The sequence below is a fragment of the Musca autumnalis genome, unplaced genomic scaffold (assembly GCF_047663935.1).
Source record: "Musca autumnalis isolate F117 unplaced genomic scaffold, ASM4766393v1 scaffold_1, whole genome shotgun sequence".
Lineage (NCBI taxonomy): Eukaryota > Metazoa > Arthropoda > Insecta > Diptera > Muscidae > Musca > Musca autumnalis.
Window position 1 is genome coordinate 256,348,796 of NW_027411644.1, and position 21,474 is coordinate 256,370,269.

A 21,474-nucleotide genomic window follows, 5' to 3' on the forward strand; every position below is an offset into this window, starting at 1 on the left:
TCTTCGTCATCATTTACAAAAGTGACACTTGACTGATTTGCCCAGTGGAGTTGATGCTGAGCCATAAAACCAGACGAGACATTCTCGAAAAATAAAATTGAAATAAAAAGCAGAGCAACAACAGACAGAGGAGCGTGTTAAAAGATTTTTGTCAACATTTTGACGAATTCATCAAGTGTTTGTAATTTGACATGTCTTTTCCTGGCCGACCGGCCTTTCGTCATGGGAATTTGTCAAATTCAGGATGAGTTTTATTGCTTTTGTGGGGCCGTACGTAATGCAACCCGAACAGCCACCACAATTGCATTCATGTGTGTAAATTGATTCCATGTTCATCATTTGTCAATGGCTTATCTCTCGGGCAAATGAAGTCCTTTTTCCTGTTTTTCATTTTCGTTATGTAAATTAATTATCCTGCCTTATTTTCTGGCTGGTCGTAGAGTTTAATGTAATTATAAAAGTGGCGCCAAGCGACCACAAACATTATGACCTCCTCCTCTCTTGTCGAACAAGTGTTTTACTCATGTTCTTTTATGTTATTTGAAGTGGTCAGCAGTGTTTTCTCTTCCGAAAAAAATAATTTTGTTGGGAACCTGATAAGAAATTGAAATAATCAAAATATAAGGAAGAACAGAAATCGAGTCCACTGAGAGTTTTTGGTCAAAGTCGTTCTTATAAAAAATTATATGAGATTGAGTGACTGACAGGCTGATAATAAAAAAATGCTTCAAGAGTGTTACTAGATGTGAAGGCTTTGTATAAGAATACAGACTTGTGCAAGAAAAGCGGTTCATTGGCATTTTAACGCCATCTATACTTCAACTTTAAAGCATATGTTGGGTAGTTTTAGTTTTTGAAAGATTAATTGATGATGCTGCATATTTAAATAATTAATATGGAATTAGTATATACTTGTACAAATGTTAGGTGTGGATCTTGATATTTTTGCAAAAAAGTACGATTGGTGTTCCAGATTAGACTTTGGGTAAATATTTTGTCAAATTCATTCTTACATACTTTGTATATATAAAAAAGGTGTAAAAGTGAGTGACTGGCTGCTGGCTCATCATTAACGCCTAGTCGAAAATGTGCCTGAAGTTTTTTGAACAGATTTACTATGGTGTGAAAAACTGTCTTTAACATTTCCAACGTCATCTATACTTTATGTTTTAAATCTGTATTGGGTAGTTGTCTTTGAAAGATAAAGATAAATTGCTCTCGTATACTTCTATGCTGCATAGATTTTAGAGCCAACTACCAAATCAGGTTTATAGTTGACGAAGTCTTTACCTCGATTTGTTATGAAATATAGTACACCACAAACATATGCATGTATTGCGAATGAAACCGACAGCGAGGGTCTCAACCTTTCGTATGTAAATCTTTCACATTTTCGAAAGTCAGACATGGCTTACGTCATACAAGAACGCATATATTCTAAAGATCCGTTGGATGACGCCGAGATCTATTATATAAATGCATTTAAATTGCGCCATCTACACCTGATTTTATCCATAATATTAATGATATAGAATACATGAGAATTTCAAATGCCATCTATATCATAGCCTTAAAATTGTATTGACCATGTTGCCAGAGAGATAAATAGTTTGGCATACTTTTAGATTTTAGAACCAACAAGTTTCTTAATTGACGAAGTCTTTCATACTATTCCTTATTTAAGTTAGTACGCCACATATTTATTGCGATAGAAATCATAACGAAGCTCTGAATAATTTTTCGAAAGCCAGACATGGTTTACGTCATTCAAGAACATTTATTTTTTAAATATTCTTTAGAAGGCGTCGTCAACATAATAAGAAATTTATCAAATGTATTTTAATTGGGGTTTTCTAAGCTGGCGTAACTAAGTCCAACTACAACTTTCTAGATATATATTGATGTGTAAAGGTCCTGTTTGTGAATGCCAGCCTATTAAATGCAATTCAATTGACTTTTTCTATGTCAAAAACCCTTTTCCGTTTGTTTAATTGATAATAAAGACCAAGTACTTGTAGAATATAAGATTTCTCATCGTGAAGTCCAGAGGGCCTGCGAATATATACAATTCACTTTCAATTTCGATCTTTTGATACGTCACAGGAAAACTTATATTCTAAAGATCGGTTGATAGGAGCGGACAAAACAATAAGAAGTAAATTAAATGTATTTAAACTGCGACATCTACATCTGATTTCATCCATAACAAAGATTAACCAGATGTGTATTGATATTGAAGTGTAGAGGGCATGTTTGTAAACTTGAATACAAATCCTAGACGAATAATTACATGCATATCGCATTACTCTATGTCAAAGTCTATATTTTCGTTTGCTTTAAGGGATAACAAAGACAAAGTAGAATAGAAGCTTTCTCATCATAAAGTCAAGAGGGGCTGCTTGTGAGTGTCGATACAAGTCGAAGACGAAAAATAACGAATATATAGAATTCACTTCCAATATCTATATTTTGATCCGTTATTATAGATAGTTTGTCAACATTGTACAGTTGACTTGATAAGAAATATCTTTGTCGATTCCGACATAAATGGAAGGTTTAACTGCTTTTAGTGACAATAACGACCAAATGTAATTGAAGTTTATTTTTGAAGTCCAAAGAATCTGTTTGTGAATGTTTATTGAATTGGAGACGAATTATAAGAAGTTTCGAATTTTTTCACAGCAGCCTTTTAAAAGAACTTTCTCCATTGAAGATCTCAGTCCTTTAAAGACTTTAAACTGGAATTTTAGACAATATGTGATATTTAAAAGGAATTCTGCCCATAAAAAAAAATTCAAAAAAGCTATCTTAAAAATGTCGTTTGCTCTTAGAAAACTTTAAACAGGTATTCTGTCCCCAGGGCCTTTAGAAGGTCTTCTGTCCATAGAAGATATTCACAAAGTTGTTTTTTCTTAAAGAATATCTTAAAATGATAACTGTTTCTAGAAGAGCCATAAAAGGGTTTAAGCTTTCCCTCAGACCAAAAAAAAAATTCCATAGTAAACAAAACTTTATAAAGTCTACTGTCAATCAAAGAGGTCTGGCACTAATAGACCTTTGAAATGTACTCTGTGCCTAGAGAGCATCTTAGTGCATGTAAATTTAATCGGAGATGGATTAGAACAAGTTTCGAATTATTTCACAAAAGACCTATAAAAGAACTTCTCTCCATTGAGGACCTTTTAAAGATCTTGTTGCAGTTGTTGAAGCATTATGCCCATGGGAGCTATGTAAAAAGTTCTTTGTCTATTGAAGAAATTTAAAAGCTACCTTTTATTGAAGAAAAATCCTCAAAAAGTGTTTCTTCTTTCCTTCTACCCTTGAAAACAATTCCATACCAATCCTGACTTGTTTTGAAAACCCTTTACCATTATAAGATCTCCTGTCCATCAAGATGGTCTGTCCATAGGTGTTATTTAAAAGGTCTGCTGTTCATAGAGGGCCTGTAAGTGAATATCAATTTAAATGGAGACGAATTGTACGAAATGTTGAATTATTTTACAGAAGTTCTGTAAACTAATTTCTTTCCTTAGAACCGCTTTAAAAGGAGGTCTTTTGTCCTAAGAAGACTTTAAACTAATATTCTGTCCATAGGGGGCATTTAATAGGCTTTGGTCCATAGAAGAAAAAAAATTCTAACGCCATATCTATTTAAAATTTAAAGTTTTTTGACAATATTCCCGGGACTTAGAGCATACTTTTAGGCGGAATATTTAATAAGCATTACTGGACTTCAGAGCTGTATTAGATTTAAACGACACTCTAAACTTTTTCTGTTGAATTTCACAATGATAATGATAGGCAACAATATGCGACACAAAATTGCGTAATTTTCAACAGCTTCCTTGTAAAATTTTAACACGTATTGCGTATATATAAGTTTATTAGTATGAAATAAATACGCAACTCAAAATGTGTCAAAACTTTAACACATATTGCGTAAAATTTTACAACAACAAAGCTGTTGACAATTAAACAAAACAATCAACAAAAAATCACTGTGATTTTCATTGCAATTTTCAACAAATAAATTAGAGTGCAGATCTCAACATATGAAGAGATTTTCTGGGGTACTAATAATATATAAGTAAAGTTTTTATACCCTCCACCATAGTATGGAGGGTATATTAAGTTTGTTTTTCCGTTTGTAGCGCATTGAAATATTCATTTGCGACCCTATAAAGTAGATATATTCTTGATCAGCGTAAAATTCTGAGTCGATCTATGCATGTCCGTCCGTCTGTGGTAATCACCCTAGCATACACAAAAATGGAGATAAGACGCTGAAATTTTGGGAATATGTGTCTTTTGTTTGAAGGCAGGAAAAGTTCGATGATGGGCTATATCGGTCCACGTTTTGGTATAGCTCCCATATAACGGTACAGCCCGATTTCAGATATTTTGACGTTTCTAGTCACATTTTCAAACCGAATTAGCTATAATTTGACATTTAGGGTTCCTAGTGATCGACAAACTTATATTCCAAAGGATATGGGCATATGTCCAGGTATATCCCCCATATAGGTACCGTTATATGGGGATTTTCGGTATTTTGAGTATTTTAGCTACAATTTTTAACCGAACTAGCTGTAATTTGACATTTGAGGTTCTCAATGGTCATGAAACTTCTTCACTAAACATCGTCAACATAGGTCCATGTTTTGGTATAGCCCCATATAACGGTACCCCCCGATTTTCGGTATTTTGGGAATTTTAGCAATAATTTTTAACCGTACTAGCTGTAATTTGACATTTGAGGTTCTCAATGTTCATGAAACTTCTCCACGAAACATCTTCAACATAGGTCCATGTTTGGGTATAGCCCTCATATAACGGTACCTCCCGATTTTCGGTATTTTGTGTATTTTAGCTAAAACTTTTAACCGAACTAGCTGTAATTTGACATTTGAGGTTCTCAGTGGTCATGAAATGTCTCCACCAAACATCGTCAACATAGGTCCATGTTTGGGTATAGCTCTCATATAACGGTACCTCCCGATTTTCGGTATTTTGAGAATTTTAGCTACAGTTTTTGACCGAACTAACTGCAATTTGACATTAAAAATTCTCAATGATCACGAAACTTCTCCACCAAAAATCGTTAGTTGAGTATTTTAGCTAAAATTTTTAACCGAACTAGCTGTAATTTGACATTTGAGCTTCTCAGAGGCCACGAAACTTCTCCACATCATATAACGGTAGCTCCCGATTTTCGGTATCATGAGGGGTTTTAGCTAAAATTTTTACGGAACTAGCTGTAATTTGACATTTGAGGTTCTCTGTGGTAAAAATCGTCAACATAGGCCCATGTTTTGGTATAGCTCCCATATAACGGTACCTCTAAATTTTCGGTATTTTGAGGTATTTTGACATTTGAATTTTCAGTGGTCACTAAACTTCTTCACTAAAATTCGTCAACATAGGTCAATGTTTTCGTATAGCTTCTATATAACGATACCTCCCGATTTTCGGTATGTTGAGGGTCTACATTGTTTGATGGAACTATCCTCAATTTGACTTTTGATGTTTCCTGCAGTTATAAAACTTTTCCACCAAAAATTATAAAGATAGGTTGACTCTTTGATATAGCCCCGTAGGTGGTACCTATCACCTAGCTGAACGCATTTTTTAGATTATTAGATAATTTAGCGAATTGAAGTATCTATCCATGGTCGAAAAATTTTTCCACCTAAAAATGTGAAAGGACACTCATTTTCCATTATAATTAAGACTATTTTATGGTGGAGGGTATAAAAAGTTCGGCCCGTCCGAACTTAACGTCTTTTTACTTGTTTTTAACATTTAATTCGTCCTCTGTCTATAGAAGTCTCATAAACCGTCATCTTTCCTTTAGCCTATAAAAAGCATTTCCATAGCCAACAAGTCTTCTTCTGACTTTTGGAAAGTTGCCCGTTCAATGAGGACCTGTAAGGGAATGCCAATTTAATTGTAGACGAATTATTTCAGTGGAGACCTCTAAAGTGACTTATGTTCTTGGAAGAATATTGAAATTCAAAATGTTGTTTTTGTCCATTTAAAAAATCCTTTCATATGTCCAAAACGTTGGTCTGTTCCTTTGATGGATCGTCTGCCAATGGAGAACCTTTATGAGGTCTTCTGTTAAGAAAGCGCAAGTTCCGCTCTGTATCCGAACTATGCTAATGTGGATTCCAGAAAAGCTTGTGGAAAAGCGGATTAATTTTCTTCTGCAGCCTAAGCTTAATATAGGTCCGCTAGGAAGAACTGTAAAGAAGATTCCTCTATTGACCTCGAAAGGGTACAGCAATATAGTAGAATGGCAAAAAAGCGTACTAAAAGATCCATTCTTAATGTTGTTTTATATTAAATAGCCCCATCTACTTTTCACATTAAATCATTAATGGGCAAGTTGTATGAGAAAACAAATTTAAAAGTATATTTTTAGGCATACAATAAAAAAATATTATCACGGATTTTAGTAATAACAATAATAATAGTTCCTCAAAACATCCCAGAAGGGACAAATTAGACTTCGCTCATATCAATGAGTGTACCCCGATTCATATTAGCTCATTGATATGGGAAACCACTTGTAGAAAAGTTTTACATGCCCGAAATATTCAGGATGTGCATACCATTGCACCACGGATTTTAGTAACCAAATTAAAAGTAGATTTCGTCCACTTAGTTGAAAGGAACATTGGCGCTTTGGTAATGCCATTGTCACTTTTAGTCAAATTACGTTGTGTTTTATTGTCCTATTTAGCTTCTTTACCTTTAAACCACGACAACCCTGTCTTGTCTTAGGAGCTCTTCCAACTATTTCATATTAGCTCATTGATATGGGAAACCACTTGTAGAAAAGTTTTACATGCCCGAAATATTCAGGATGTACATACCATTGCACCACGGATTTTAGTAACCAAATTAAAAGTAGATTTCGTCCACTTAGTTGAAAGGAACATTGGCGCTTTGGTAATGCCATTGTCACTTTTAGTCCAATTATGTTGTGTTTTATTGGCCTATTTAGCTTCTTTACCTTTAAACCCCGACAACCCTGTCTTGTCTTAGTAGCTCTTCCAACTATTTCAACTACGATTATAATAAATTTGCAAACAATTAGAGATAATTTGCTGTTGTTTTTCTTCCCAATTTCCATCATTTAATCCTTTGCTATCATTCTGTTAGAGACTATCATCAACTTCATGACTAGCTATCTGTGATATATCACAGAATAATTTATATCATTAAATAAGATTTCAAAAACACAATCTTGTTCGGTTTTTTATTGGTTTCAATTATTCATATCCTACAACCTAAAGCCATACTTCAAGGCACACACACACACACACACAGCAACAGGAGAAAGAATGACATCATTATAGGGCGAGTGTGCGTTTGTGTGATAATTCTGCGGTGATAGTTGAAAGGATAACATTTCATGCTGTGCTAGTAAGACAACAGTTGTATAGTTGGTGACTAAAAAATAAAGTGATGATAAAAATCCACAATGAACTCCTTATGCAACAAGGCATCCGAGAGTTGACTGGCGTTATAACAATAGTTTGTTGCTTTTTTGCTTGGTTTTCACTATGAAATCTGTATCATTGAACCTCTGACCTGATGACATAGTGGCATTAGATTTACATTACTTTTTATCCCTGCAGGAGGTCCCTCCTCTGTGGCTATAATGAAAAAAATCACTTTCATCATCCAGGACATTCATGTTTATTTTTCCCATAAAATTGCTATTACTCTTTGTACAACAGAGATGGATCCTTGGAATAACCCAGGATCCACAACCATCACCCAGTATCCTTAGTAAATATGTTTACTTTTTGCCACAATGTCTATCCTAACGTATCCTATAGGAGTAAAGATGATATTTACATTGACACAAATTGCTCTCAGGTTAGTTGGTATCAAAAACTAGATTTATCACACTCACTTGGATTGGATAAAGGGAAAGCGAAACCAAGAAATATGTTGGAAGTGGGTGAATATCATTTTACAATTGCAAAGGCGCTGAAAACCTTTCCCCATTTTTTCTATTTGTATACAAGGACTTTTCAACACATTTCGTGCAATAACAGCTGTTTGATAATATTTTTGTTTTTCTTTTATTTCATGATGCCAGGATGATGTTCATCCTTACAGATGAGATAGCTGGCTTGTATGGCCTTCAGTGTGTATTTTTGTTAAAGGTATACTAAATCTATAATTGCTTAGTTAAACCCTAAGATTGTTTTGTTTGTTTAATTTAGTGTCAGGATGTGGTGGTTTATTTACTTTTCTAGTTGTTCCCACACCAGAGGTGTGTGTGGGTGAGGAGGGTGATGTAGTAAAGGCGTTTGGCCTTGTTTGCTTTCGTGTTTTAATTTATGGTGTGTGTTATGGATTCTTTTGGGTGTCCAATGATGGTTATGACACGGTGGCTCCAACCGGCTACTCGTCGGAATTTGGGTAGATTCTTTCCACAGTTGAACACCCTGACCATACACATAAATATTTCGTGTCAAAAAAAAATATATAAATTGGGAATACTTGTCAGGTACATAAAATAACCAAAAACCATAATCAACATACAAAAACTGTCCATTTGTCTGCAATTTCCGTCCGTCTGTACAGATTGAGCCGCCCACCCCTTCTGTAACTTTATATGTATACAGCCAATGCGTTTCTTAATGGCTCCAAGTTTTCTAAGAAACGCCCATAATCTGTGTTAAAATCTGCACATTTATTTCAGTTCAACTATCCACATGTCTATTCCTGCTCCTACCTCCCAACATATTCCAACTTACCTCAGTTGCAACACCCTACATCATTTCAGAGAATCTACTCTACCATCTTTTTATAGTAACACAAAAAAAAATAAAGAATATTTTGATATCCATTATCTTATTTTATTTCTTATTTTAAAACTACATACTTACAATTTATTCTTATAAAAATATGTATATGTACAATTTATATAATTCATAAAATATATATTTTATTATAATTCATATAGTATTTGTATTTTTTTCTTATTTTTTTTTTCTTCCATTTATTTTTTATTTACTTTTTACTGCCATTAGTATTACAAAATTTCTAAATTAGATATTTATTTATTTTGCAACTACGTAAATTTTTATACTTTTTGCTGTTCTAGGAATGATTTATATACATTTTTCTTTGTTTTTTTTTTGTTTTTATTTGTATTTTCTTTTTTTTTGTTTGTTTCTTTTTCTTTGTTTCTTTCTATTTTTTTTTTCTTAGTTTTTCCTTGCTTTGTTTTGGACCATTTTATTTTATTTCTATTTTCTTTTTATTTTGTTGTGACCAGTTTGTCCGTCTTATCTCCTTCTTGCCGTTAAGGTTTTGTTCTTTTCCTTCATTTTATGCATATTTTCTTCGTTTTATTTACTTCTTCACACAGTGTTTACTTATGTTATTGATATGCATTATATCTTCATTAGGTTTGTTTTGGTTTGCACTTTTCGTGACGGTTTACGTATATTTTTTTTCTCGGTTTGACGGTCCCAACTGTTATTGTTGATTTCCTTTTAATTTCATTTTTTTTCTTTTGATGCATTTGTTATTTATGCTCCTTTTCGTACTCTTAGTTTTGAAGTAATCACTTAATATTCTCTTGGTGAGATTTCGTTCATGACTGCAGATAATTTATATTATTGTTTTGTAGTTTGTCGTTTAGGAGATTTAAGCTGCAATTGCATCACGTGTTGAATATAAGCACTGCATTTTTCTTATTCTATGTTCAGTTATATTTCATATATACTTTTTTTTTACTTTTTCTTGTTTGTTTTATTATTATAAAATTTTTATATGTATAGACTTCTTATGTTGAATTCTTAAGTTTATGAATAATATTTCAGCTTCACTATATCTTATTACACAATAGCTCTTTTCTTTAAATTAAATCAGGATATCAAGATATTTCTTTTGTTCTTTTATTATTGATTGCGGAGCTCTTTAGTTTTTTTCTTTTGTTTCACTAATGTGCTTTATATTAGGGCAATTTATTCATAGTCACGAATGATAGAGTACCAACCCGCCACCGAACAACTTGACAAAATCAGAGTAAATTCTCCACCACGTTACGGAAATAGCTATCTCCCTTCTTCTTTCTATCGTCGTTCAGTTTTTCTACAATATCAGAGATCAAGTTCGAAATCCACCAGAGTTGCTTGCAGACTGTAGTGGATGATCTTTCGTGGATTTCGTTATAATTATACTAAGACGTAATGACCTTACGCAACATGTGAATCACGCGATGCTGTAACTCTTTGGTGTTGTTTGTGTTTATCTTCATCATTAACATCGACATCCTTGTGGCGCTAACTGTGGGACGGTGTTTGTTTTAAAACCCTAGCTTGCTCCTTTTTCCATTGTTTGAAGGCAGACGCTCGCTCATTCAGGCGTTGGTATAAAGTAAACTATTACAGACCATTGCTGTTTTTGGCACCACCATCCTCGCCATATGCTTAGCGAAGTGTGTTACAGGAGCAACAAAACTCATTAGTGTTTGGTTGTTAGGAAAATGTAATGATGCCATCATTATCATCATCAACAGCAGATCATTAAATTTGGTATTGTAAACATTTTGGGTTATAAACAACGCCACGAAGAAAATAATTTTTTTCTTCTTTGTGGCAGGAATTAGCAGCTAGAAGGATTTTTTGAAATTGGAAAAACTATTTTAATGTGGGTTGCGTGAGTACTTAACGGATATTTATTTGTTCCTGAGGAGAAATGAATTAGATTTTTTATAATAAATCTCCTTAAATAGATTTATTGGATAAAATAATTTTAAATTCTAATTTCGTATTACTTTATAGACACATGTTTACTTCTATACGATCCCTTCCAATGCGTGCAATATATATTTATATCCGACCTCTTTTGAAACGTATAACATTTCATATCACCATCATATTTAAGCTAAAAATCTATCATAAAACAAGAAAAAAACATCAGTTGGCTGAAAATAAATACCCTCAGCCTATGATAAATAGCAAAAAAGTTTTGGAAGTTTCCAGTGTAACTTTTAACCCATTTGTGGATTAGGTATCATAAAAAGTGGGCCTAATTATTCCATTGCCAGTCTCAATGAATACCTCAAAAAATTGTAATCCCTCGTATATTGGAAGAATGCCACTTTGGCATGATGATGATTTCAGGAGCATTCAGGCCATTATGGAGAGAAGTATCGAGAATAAAATTATAGCATTATAATAGAGACCATTGCCCTAAAGAGCAGTACACATTGTCAGTTTTGAATGTCGATATTTCGCAGTTATCGATAACTGTCCAACCGTCCAGCAACCACAAAACATTTTGTGGTTGCATGATGAATGACAAAAATGAACGGCCACACTAGCAAGCACCAACAAAGCTGTCATCCAAAACTGACAATGTGTACTCAGCTTAAATATCGGGATATTTCATCGTACTACCCGCAACTCGTATTGCCGCGTTAACACAAGAAACAATACAACCCCAATTCTATTTAGAGTTCAATAATATGAAAATTCTTCCTTACTGCTCAGTACGAAATCTTTCTACAATCTTTTAAAAGTAGATTTTAATCTACAGGAAGTGAACTAAAGTCTCTTAAGTGGGCTACACACGATCTGTTTTGACTATCGATTTGTTGGAAATATCGATTACTGTCAAACTGTCCAGCAACATCAAATCATTTTGTGGTTTTCTGATGACTGTAAAAAATAAACGGCCACACCGGCAAGCAACCGATTATTTGAAAAAAAAAACTAACAGTTTAAGTCCGCTTGAAATTCTTATATAGGAAGAGAATTTTGGCTGGAATCATATGTTGCGAGCAAAAAATTTTAGATGTTGTCTTCCATCATAATTCGTTTGCATGCTAAGGGTACTTTCCAAAAAATGGCACGTTTGTAAATGGGTAATATTAAAAATGTCCGTTCTCACTAAAACACTGCTGTATTCCTTAGTACAAAAAGAAAGCGCAAACGTGACACGCGTGAGTGTTCAAATGGCATTATTCAATACAAGGGAGACTTTTATATCAATGACCGCGCGCCGATTAATATTAGCTCAATGATATGGGACCGACTTTTTATCGTCCGAACGGCGGTCTTACGAAACCACTTGTAGTGAAGTTCTTCATGGCTGAAATATGTACATAGGAAATGTTGCCTACATTACAATGAGAGGATTTGTTCTGGTCAGGAATTGAACCGCAGACCTTCTGAGTGCAAGGTGGACGTGCTTACCACTGCACCACGGTGTCTCCCTCAATTGACTTTATTAAATGCTCTAAAATATAGAAAATATGACCATGTCCGCGTGACACGAAATATTTCTGAGGAAACACTAATTTTACTGGACAAGAATGTTAGGCTTAAAGGCGCTAAAAATGAATGCACACGCGTCTCTGACCGTGATATAAGAATAATAATATTCAAAGCGGAAAATAATATTTCCACAATAACTTAGGGAATGTTTGTTTGTAAATGGGTCATATCTAAACGGTCCATTTACACTAAAACGCGGCCTTATCTTATAATACAGAAAGAAAACACGAACGTGTCACGCGTGAGTGTTCAAATAACACGATAGCATACTCCAAAAAGTTTATGTTACGACATAAACACGACATGAATGTTAGAATGACATGATCACGTATGCTAAAAATTAATGCAGCCGCGTGACACGAAATAGGAATAATAATATTTCTCCAAGATCTTAAGGAATGCATGTGATTTGATATAACAAAATTAAAAAAGGTTAGAAAAGTTTTTTGGTCAATATCTCAGGTTTTTGGCCAATATTTTTTGATTGATTTTTAATGCCCTCAGCATTTATGCTATACACTTTCATACGGACAAAATGTGCCTTATCGAAATAATGGTTTTAGACCCCAAGTATGTTTGGACGAAATGTGTTTCACACAATTTGGAGTCGATTTATGCATTTCTTTCCGTCTGTCTGGCTGGAGCGCACGATAACTCTCGAACGGATCAACCGATTCGGTCGTAATATTTTGTCCAAACTTAGTTTAAGTTCGAAGATGGGTTATATCGGTTCACTCCTTCCGGTACCTCCCCCACAAAAGTTCGAAAATGTTCGGAAAATTTGTGCGAACGATAACTCTTGAAGGGAGTAACCGATTTGGTCCATACTTTGCACATCGTTAACTCTCTAGCTGTGGTTCCAATATGGACTAAATCGGTAAACGCCTTCGGGTACCTCCCACACAAAATGTCGGAAAAGTTCAGTTTAGGACTTGCTCTCGAATCGCGTTGGTTTTTGTTGCGACAACTTGTATTCACTGCCCCCTTTTCGATGGTACAAGTTTCATCAAGGGCAAGTCCATACTTCCTGAGAAAATAGTCCCAAAGTTGCAAAAAACCCTATGACGCCGTGTGAGGTGGTTGGAGTGCAAGATAACTTTCGAATGGATCTGCCGATTCGGTCCAAAATTTGGCCTTCGTAATATTTTGTCCATACATAGTTTAAGTTCGAAGATAAGCCATATCGGTTCACTCCTTCAGGTACCTTCCCACAAACGTTCGGAAAAATTTTTCGTACGGTAACTCTTGAAGGGAGTGGCAGATTTGGTCCATACTTTACACATCCAAATATATCTACCAGATATAGATCAGGTTCAAATATGGACTATATTTCTCCACTCCATCCGGTACCTCCCACACAAAATTTCGGATAAGTTCAGTTTAAGACCTGTTATCGAATCACTTTGATTTTTGTTGAACCAACTTGCATTCGCTGCCTCAATTACAATGGTAAAAGTTTTTTTTCAGGTGCAACTCCACACTTCTTGAGAACCCCCAATGGCACCATATGTAGTGGCTGGAGATCCACTTCCATAATGGTCTTTGTCGATCCATTCCTTTAAGTATCTCCCCCGTAAAACTTTTGATCTTTAATCGTAATCAAAAATTTTTACATATGTTTTTGGGAAAAATTTTTTCAATATACCCACACGGTGCTCTTAAATCAAATTTAAATGGAAGGGGCTTACACCTCGGAAGTTTTTCCGGATTCTGAAACTACAATGTTCATAGATGAGAAAAATCAAAAAACAAAAAAAATCGCCGGAGCGCTTTTTACAAAAATCGCGATTCAAGTTGACATTTTTAGGGGTTGTTTAGGTTTTCTCGATTGTGCTTAGAAACGCCAAGTCCTATCAAAATAAGACAGAAAAAGATATTGTAGCTATGAAAATTCTCTACAAGATTGACCTTTACAGTATTTTCGTAGGTTTCGCCATTTTTAAGATATTGAAGTTGAAATTGGGACAATGCACTGACTGTATCGGCCCTTTATAAAACAATGTCATGAAGGGTGCGCCTTAACTAACTTTTAATGAAAACCGCTTACACAGGGGAAGTTTTTGTGAATTCTGAAACAGCAATGTTCATAGATGAGAAAAATCCAAAAACAAGAAAAAATCGCTGTAGGGATTTTTCAATAAATCGCGGTCAAAATTCAAATTTTTAGTTGTTTTTTATGTTTTCACGATTTTGCTTGGAAACCGCAAGTCCAATCGAAATGGAGATAAAGAAAATGTTGTAGCTGTGAAAATTCTATACAGGATTGATATTTATGATTTGTTCTCAGGCTGCACCATTTTTGAGATAAAGAAGCTCAGTTTACATTTTTAGGTTTTTTTGTTAGGGTTTCGCGATTTTGCTTGAAGTCTTATCTTATCGGCATGGGGTCCGAGAAAATCTTATAGCTGTGAAAATTCTCTACAAGACTGGCGTATCTAATTTTTCCTAGGTTGTACCATTTTTTTAGATATATAAGTTTAAGTTGGGAAATTGTAGTCATGACATTGTTTTATAAGGAGACGATACAGAATTAAATTGAATTTGAATTGTCCTAATTTCAACTTCTATATCTCAAAAGTTGTAAAACATACGAAAATATCATTAAGGTCAATCATGTAGAGAATTTTGATAGCTACAATATTTTCTTTATTCCCATCTTGATAGGACTTGCGATTTCCAAGAAAAATCGCAAAAACCTAAACAACCCCTAAAAATGTCAACTTGAATCGCGATTTATTTAAAAAGGGCTCCGGCGATTTTTTTGTTTTTTGATTTTTCTCATCTATGAACATTGTAGTTTCAGAATCCGCAAAAACTTCCTAGGTGTAAGCACTTTCCATTTAAATTTGATTCAAGAGCACCGTGAGCAGTTTTCATTCAAAGTTAGTTAAGCTGCACCCTACATGGCATATACAGTCAGTACATTGTCCCAATTTGAACTTCTATATCTCAAAAATGGTAAAACCTACGAAAATACTATTTAGGTCAATCTTGTAGAGAATTTTCACTGCTACAAAATTTTCTTTAATCCCATTTCGATAAGACTTGCGGTTTCCAAGCAAAATCGTGAAAATCTAAAAAAGTCCTAAAAATGTGAACTTTGACCGCGATTTTTATTGATTTTTCTCATCTATGAACATTGTAGTTTCAGAAACCGCAAAAACTTCCTAGGTGTAAGCACCTTTCATTTAAATTTATTTAAGGCGCACCGTATATAATTAAAAGTATATATTATTTTCAAAAAATATTATTTTTTTTTAGTGATTGGAAAGTGTATTTATTGCCTATTGATGATAAGAAGAGGAGGCATGAACTATGTACATATATTCACAAGAAAATTATAGATTGAAATATAGTATTGACCGAAAATGAACCTACGAGCGAAATTAACGATCTGGTTCATTTTTGTGAACGAAATGAAAAATATCGACCCTTTCAGAGAATCAGATTGTCCAACACTAATGTTAATTTATTAAGTTCTAAGATTGAATTCCTTTCTAAAAACCTAAAATTACGAAAATATGTTCATTCATACAATGAAAAAACACATAATGCTTTAACCCATTCAGCATCTGCTATTATAGCTTCAACATAATTTTAAAAAATATACATTTACATTTAATATTTATATATACAGGGGTGCCACCGTGGTGCAATGGTATGCACGCCCGCCTTGCACGCAGAAGGTCGGGGGTTCGATTCCCCGGCCAAGCAACATCAAACATTTTTCAACGGTGGCAAAATACCCCTCAGTAATGTTGGCGACATTTCCTGAGTATTTCAGCCTTGAAAAACTTCTCCATAAGTGGTGTCTTAAGACACGCCGTTCGGACTCGGCGATAAATAGTAGGTCCCATATCATTGAGCTAAATATGAATCGGGGTGCACTCATTGATATGAGAGAAGTCTCCCTTGTCCCGTATGGGATGTTGTGGAACAATGTTTGTTTGTTACATTTTTTTTCACTGAAATTTATTTCATAAGAAAATCTTATCAGTTCGCAACATTACAATCTCCTATAATTTCTGTTTTTTTTTTTTCTTAAACAATTGTGTTGATAGACATCTTTGACAGTTGCTACATACGTGCATGTCAATTTCAATATAAAACGAATTATGGTAAAGAAAAAAAAACAACATCAAAAAATGTGGGTTATAATGCTGCAGCGAATCACATGTCATGGTGAATGGTATGCAAAATGTTTCTTCATTTCGAACTGTTCAATTCTTAAGGAAAGAAAAAAATTAAATACATATTTTATTAAAGAGATTTGCATAGATTATAATCAAGATTAAAATGCAAAAAATACCGTTATTCAGTAAAACTAATTAAGAAAAAATAAAACCATAAAACAACAACAAGAAATGTAAAGTAAGTAACTGATATATGCTGGATGTGAATTGCATGCATGCATGTTTGGTTGGCATGCTTCAAGCATATCAGCCCGTGGCGGCAATATCAACTCTCTACTACCACAATTTCCATGTCCACGGTAATTAATGAAATGCAAAAATAAAAATCAAACCAAACCAAACTATAACAGCTGTCCCATAAAGCAACATACACAATTCAAAACAAGTGAGTTATTATTTTAAAAAATGCAATTCACAATTAACCCATTGGAGGATGGTTCTTATATTTATGTATTTACAAATGTGGTTCCTGGATTAAATATATATTGGACTACACAATACACTAGGCAATATGCGTATAAATTATCACAATTCTGATCACAAACAGATTTGATTGAGATTATGTTTATTATCTCTCAACACAATCTTTTTCTCGTGTTTGCTGATAAATATGCAAAATTCCATAGAAGTTTTACCTAACATTTGTTCCAAAAATAGTCTTTATTTTTTTCTATCCCCTAAGGACCTCTCTCAACAAACAAGAGGGTTAACCGCCACTCTCTTTCAAACTCACCCAGTCATGCTGCATCATAAGGCAATCGTCGAACAAAATATATAATTATCTCTTGAAATTAAAAATTTCTGGAAAATATCAAAAAACCACAAAAGGACTGATAAAAACGAACAAAGAATGCATTCATTAAGGATCTCCAAAGAATTCCTTGAAATAGCTTTAAAATATTCGATTAAATTCCCTGAGAGAAAAATCCTTTTTTCCAAATAAAAAATTAGTTGCTCTTTTTTGTGATAACAAAAAAAGAATGAAAAAACAACATCTTGATGATGCTGCAGCTGATGATGATGGTTGCGATGGTTGCTGCTGCTGTTGCCAGATGAGAATGAGATATAATAGGGAAGGAACACACAAAAGGCGTTTACCTGACCCTTTTAACACATTTCAAAGTAGGTGGCTAACTTAGTTGTAGTTTTTTCATCTTTATTCTTCTTTGTAAAAGTGAGAAAATTGCCTACAGGGAAAATGAAATCTAATTTTCGTAGAAAATTTGTGTTAAAAAAGGGAAAGGAAATGTGCTGAGTAGTTGTTTGAAAGTTACTTTGCAAGGAATTACTGAAAATCCTTTTGAGAGTTGAGAGGTTGAAAATGCACACAAAAAATGAGAGTTCATCTGAACACTTGAAATTGAAGAATATTGTTGAAAATTTTTGAGATGTAAATATGGAGGATAGTTTTTCAACAAATATTTAGGAATGTCTGCAGAATTGAATATTATTTTAAAATTTTTGATTTTTAGACCCACAGAAAATGACTTTGAAGAATGTAGTCATATTTGAACCTTCATGATGAAATTATAAGGTGGCATAAAACGCCAGCGTCCTGATTTCAATCTGTCATATTTTTTGTTATTGTGAATAAATTGTATGAAAACGTAAACAGTCTGGAGTATTACCAAGATGCCAAATGATCATGGTAATACTCCAGACTTAAAAACAATCAAATGAGATTGCAACTTCAACCAAAACAAAACAAACAAAAAACAGCGGATGGCATGCGCAGGGGAATTTGAAATAAATTCCAACAACAATAACTCACAGACAACTGTGGTGATGTTATCTTCAACTTACAGAACTCGATGAGTTCTTAGTTGATACGTGCTGATAGTTGTTTGCAAACATTTTTGTTCTGATGTTCTTTGGGAAATCCGAAAAGTGATTGTAATTCTCATTTATTTGAGAATACCAGAGTTCGGGTTTTCACTAAAAAGGCATCATTTCAAAAAGCTGAAAGCCAATTGATAATTCCCTTCGCCGGGATGAAATCATGATATTGGTAGCGATCCGTAAAATTTTGCAACACTGTCAGTTTGTTTTGGAAAACATTACTATCTATAACAGAAAGTAATGATGAAGTTAAGGACATTGGGGTATTACTCTAGACTTAAAAACAATCAAAATCATCTTGAAGAATTGTCGGCCAAAATAGAGTTGTTGTTGTGCTACTTACGTGACCTGCTAAATAGATCTTGCCCTCAACCTTATGACTAATCAGGGCATGAACACGTTTATATGGTCAAAAATGTGTCTCATCGAAATAATTGTCTATGACCCAAAATATGTTGAAACCTTTGAATACATCTGGTTGGAGCACACGATAACTCTCGAAAACTCTCGATTTTGTCACAAACTTTGTACATCGTAATATTTCTTATTTCAATCTATGTCTGAAATATTTACTATTTGAAATATTATTTTTACTATATTTACGTTTTGAAATATTTACTAAAGCTTCTCATTGTGTTGCTGTTTACAGCGATATAATAGCGGTATTCACTCATGGTGACTCTTGTTAATGTACTAGGGTTTTTTACAACGAAGTGTGAACGTCTTTTTTGTGAATATTGTAAACAAATTAAATATCTTAACGTCGTCGTAAGTCTATCTTTCAGTTTCAGTTTTATTACACTTTTTTCGTAAACATTTATTTTTTTCTTTGCCTCCATTCTTTTATTCTTTTTATTTTTCCCATTTTTCTACCGCAAAACAAAACTCCGACATAAAATAAAACTCACAACAAAAAGACGGCAAAACAATCAGCTGTCCTATACCCTTGTAAAAGTACAATGGAATTTTTACAATACTTTTAGGTCGAGTAAATTAACAAACCTGTGGTAAAATAAACTTTCATGTATTTTGTTGTTGTGGTATTGTAAACAGTTGTAGATCTACAATATTAACAAGATGTACAATATCTACAATGCCACTTTACCACCATAAGTGAATACCGCTAATGTTTTTCATGGGCAAGAACGAGCTTCCTGACATAAGGTCTTAAAGTTCTAGAAAACCCTATGCTATAATGACGAACTAAAATGGCTGGTGGGAAGGATGACAATCGAAAAGAGTGTCTAATATGGTCCATACTGTGCACACTGTAACATGTCTCTCAAATTTAAATCAAGTTCCAAGACATTTGTATCTTCCTCACAAAAAGTTCAATATTTTTGCGTAAGTGCAATTAAAGGGTTGTCGGAGGATTGTATTGAAATTTTCATCGAAGGTAGTCCTTTTGATTCTGATTACAATGAAATATTTTTTTCGTGACAAGTCCAAGTTTCCTGACTTAATGGGTCAAAGGTATAGAAAAATCCTACTGCGACGAACGACTCGCCAAATTAGATCCAGTTCTAATATGGAGTACGTTGTTCCATTCCACGCAATATTCAACACTTTTGCGCTTTAATCGAGTTTAAGGCCACTTCTCGGGTGGTCTTGAAATTTTTATTGATTTATTTTAAATAATTTTTTTCCAATTATTATTTTTATTCATGTTTCGTGTCACGCGTGCACATTCATTTTAGCATTCGTGCTCAAGTCATTTGAAGTACGTATTTGTGTCATTTAAACACTCACGCATGACATGTTCATGTTTTCTTTTTGTATTGCAAGATATAGCTGCATTCTACTGTGATCCGACCTTTAAGATATGACCAATTTACGGTCATTCGTCAGAAATTGCCCTTACTTTACCACCCAAACGAATAAAAAAGAGATGTTACATCTTAAATGTTTTGTTCTAAACATATGTATGACTCCAACAACCATGCTTTTTGTCTGTAAGAATGTAATTTATTCCCTATGTTCGTGTGGAAACCTTAATAGAAAAAATATATTGTTGGCATACTACATAATCAGATTTCTTCTTTAAATTATCATTATTATTCTTGTTTCGTGTCACGCGGGTAAATTTATTTCAGCATACGTGTCATGTCATTCTAACATTCACGATCAGAAAAAAATGGTGTTTCTTCAAAAAAAAAATCGCGTGTCTTTTGAATACTCACGCGTGACACGTTCGTGCTGTATTTTTGTATTAAAAGGTATAGCTGTCAAAAATTTCTCTTACCTTACCATCCAAACGAATTAAGATGAAATACTTCATCTCAAATTATTTGCTCTTAACAAAAATGATTATTGCTGCAACCATAATATGGTTACAGTAACAAGATGCCTTGATCTTCGATAGATTAAAGAATCTTGACATCCATAAGCCATGAGAATATATATGAGAATTTTTCTAAATAAATTTTACCTTTTTTCCTATCCGATTCCATAAAAAGGTTTTTGAAGAGACTTACCTAAAAAGAAACGGAAAAAATATCATAAAAATTTATTTTAATAAAAAAAAAATGTGCAAATATAAATATTATTTAATTGTATTAATTTTTTTATGTTAGAATGTCCACAATATTTTACAACATATTCAGTTTTAGGACACATATTTTTGTCCAATATGACAAAAACTATAGTTGTAGGGGCATTATTCTATACCGCATCTGAAAATATCTTTTTCTATTCAAATATTGTTGTAACAACCATATTTTTCACCGGATGTAAGTAAGTTTTATTTTTAGTATTTGCAATATCACTTGTAACGAAATTTATAATGAATATTCCGCCTAAAAGTAGGCTTAATAATTTATCTTTTTCACACAATTCACCAATTAAATTTTGTTAAATTGAAATCTAGATGGTGTTGAAGTATAATTTGCATTATTAGAAATATTTTGGCAATTTCCACATTATTCTAGAAATTTTCAACAGTCTACCCATACTAAACACTTTCTCACCAGATTCACAACCTAATAGATCGGACATCTCCTCACACAGTATGGAAAGTTTAAATTATAGGCTATAAAATTGATTCTATTGAGACTCTAGTTAACTTTCTGTAGGTAATTTATAATTTGTCGTATATTTGATTTAAGATTTTTGCCCGTTCTGGTCGCTGT

General features: G+C 33.6%; 1 protein-coding gene across 3 annotated transcripts in view; it reads right to left on the minus strand.

Moving 5' to 3' along the window:
- Positions 1-21,474, minus strand: part of Meltrin (disintegrin and metalloproteinase domain-containing protein meltrin) — a 265,939-nt gene that overhangs the window by 40,422 nt on the left and 204,043 nt on the right. Inside the window, exon 1 of one of the 3 annotated variants that reach the window (XM_073960861.1) lies at positions 20,775-20,814. The exons of the other annotated variants lie outside the window; for them this stretch is intronic. Within the exon in view, the coding sequence (XP_073816962.1) occupies positions 20,775-20,796 (22 nt within the window). The 5' untranslated portion in view covers positions 20,797-20,814. Of the gene's footprint in view, positions 1-20,774; positions 20,815-21,474 lie in introns of those variants that run through there. 3 annotated transcript variants of the gene reach the window in all.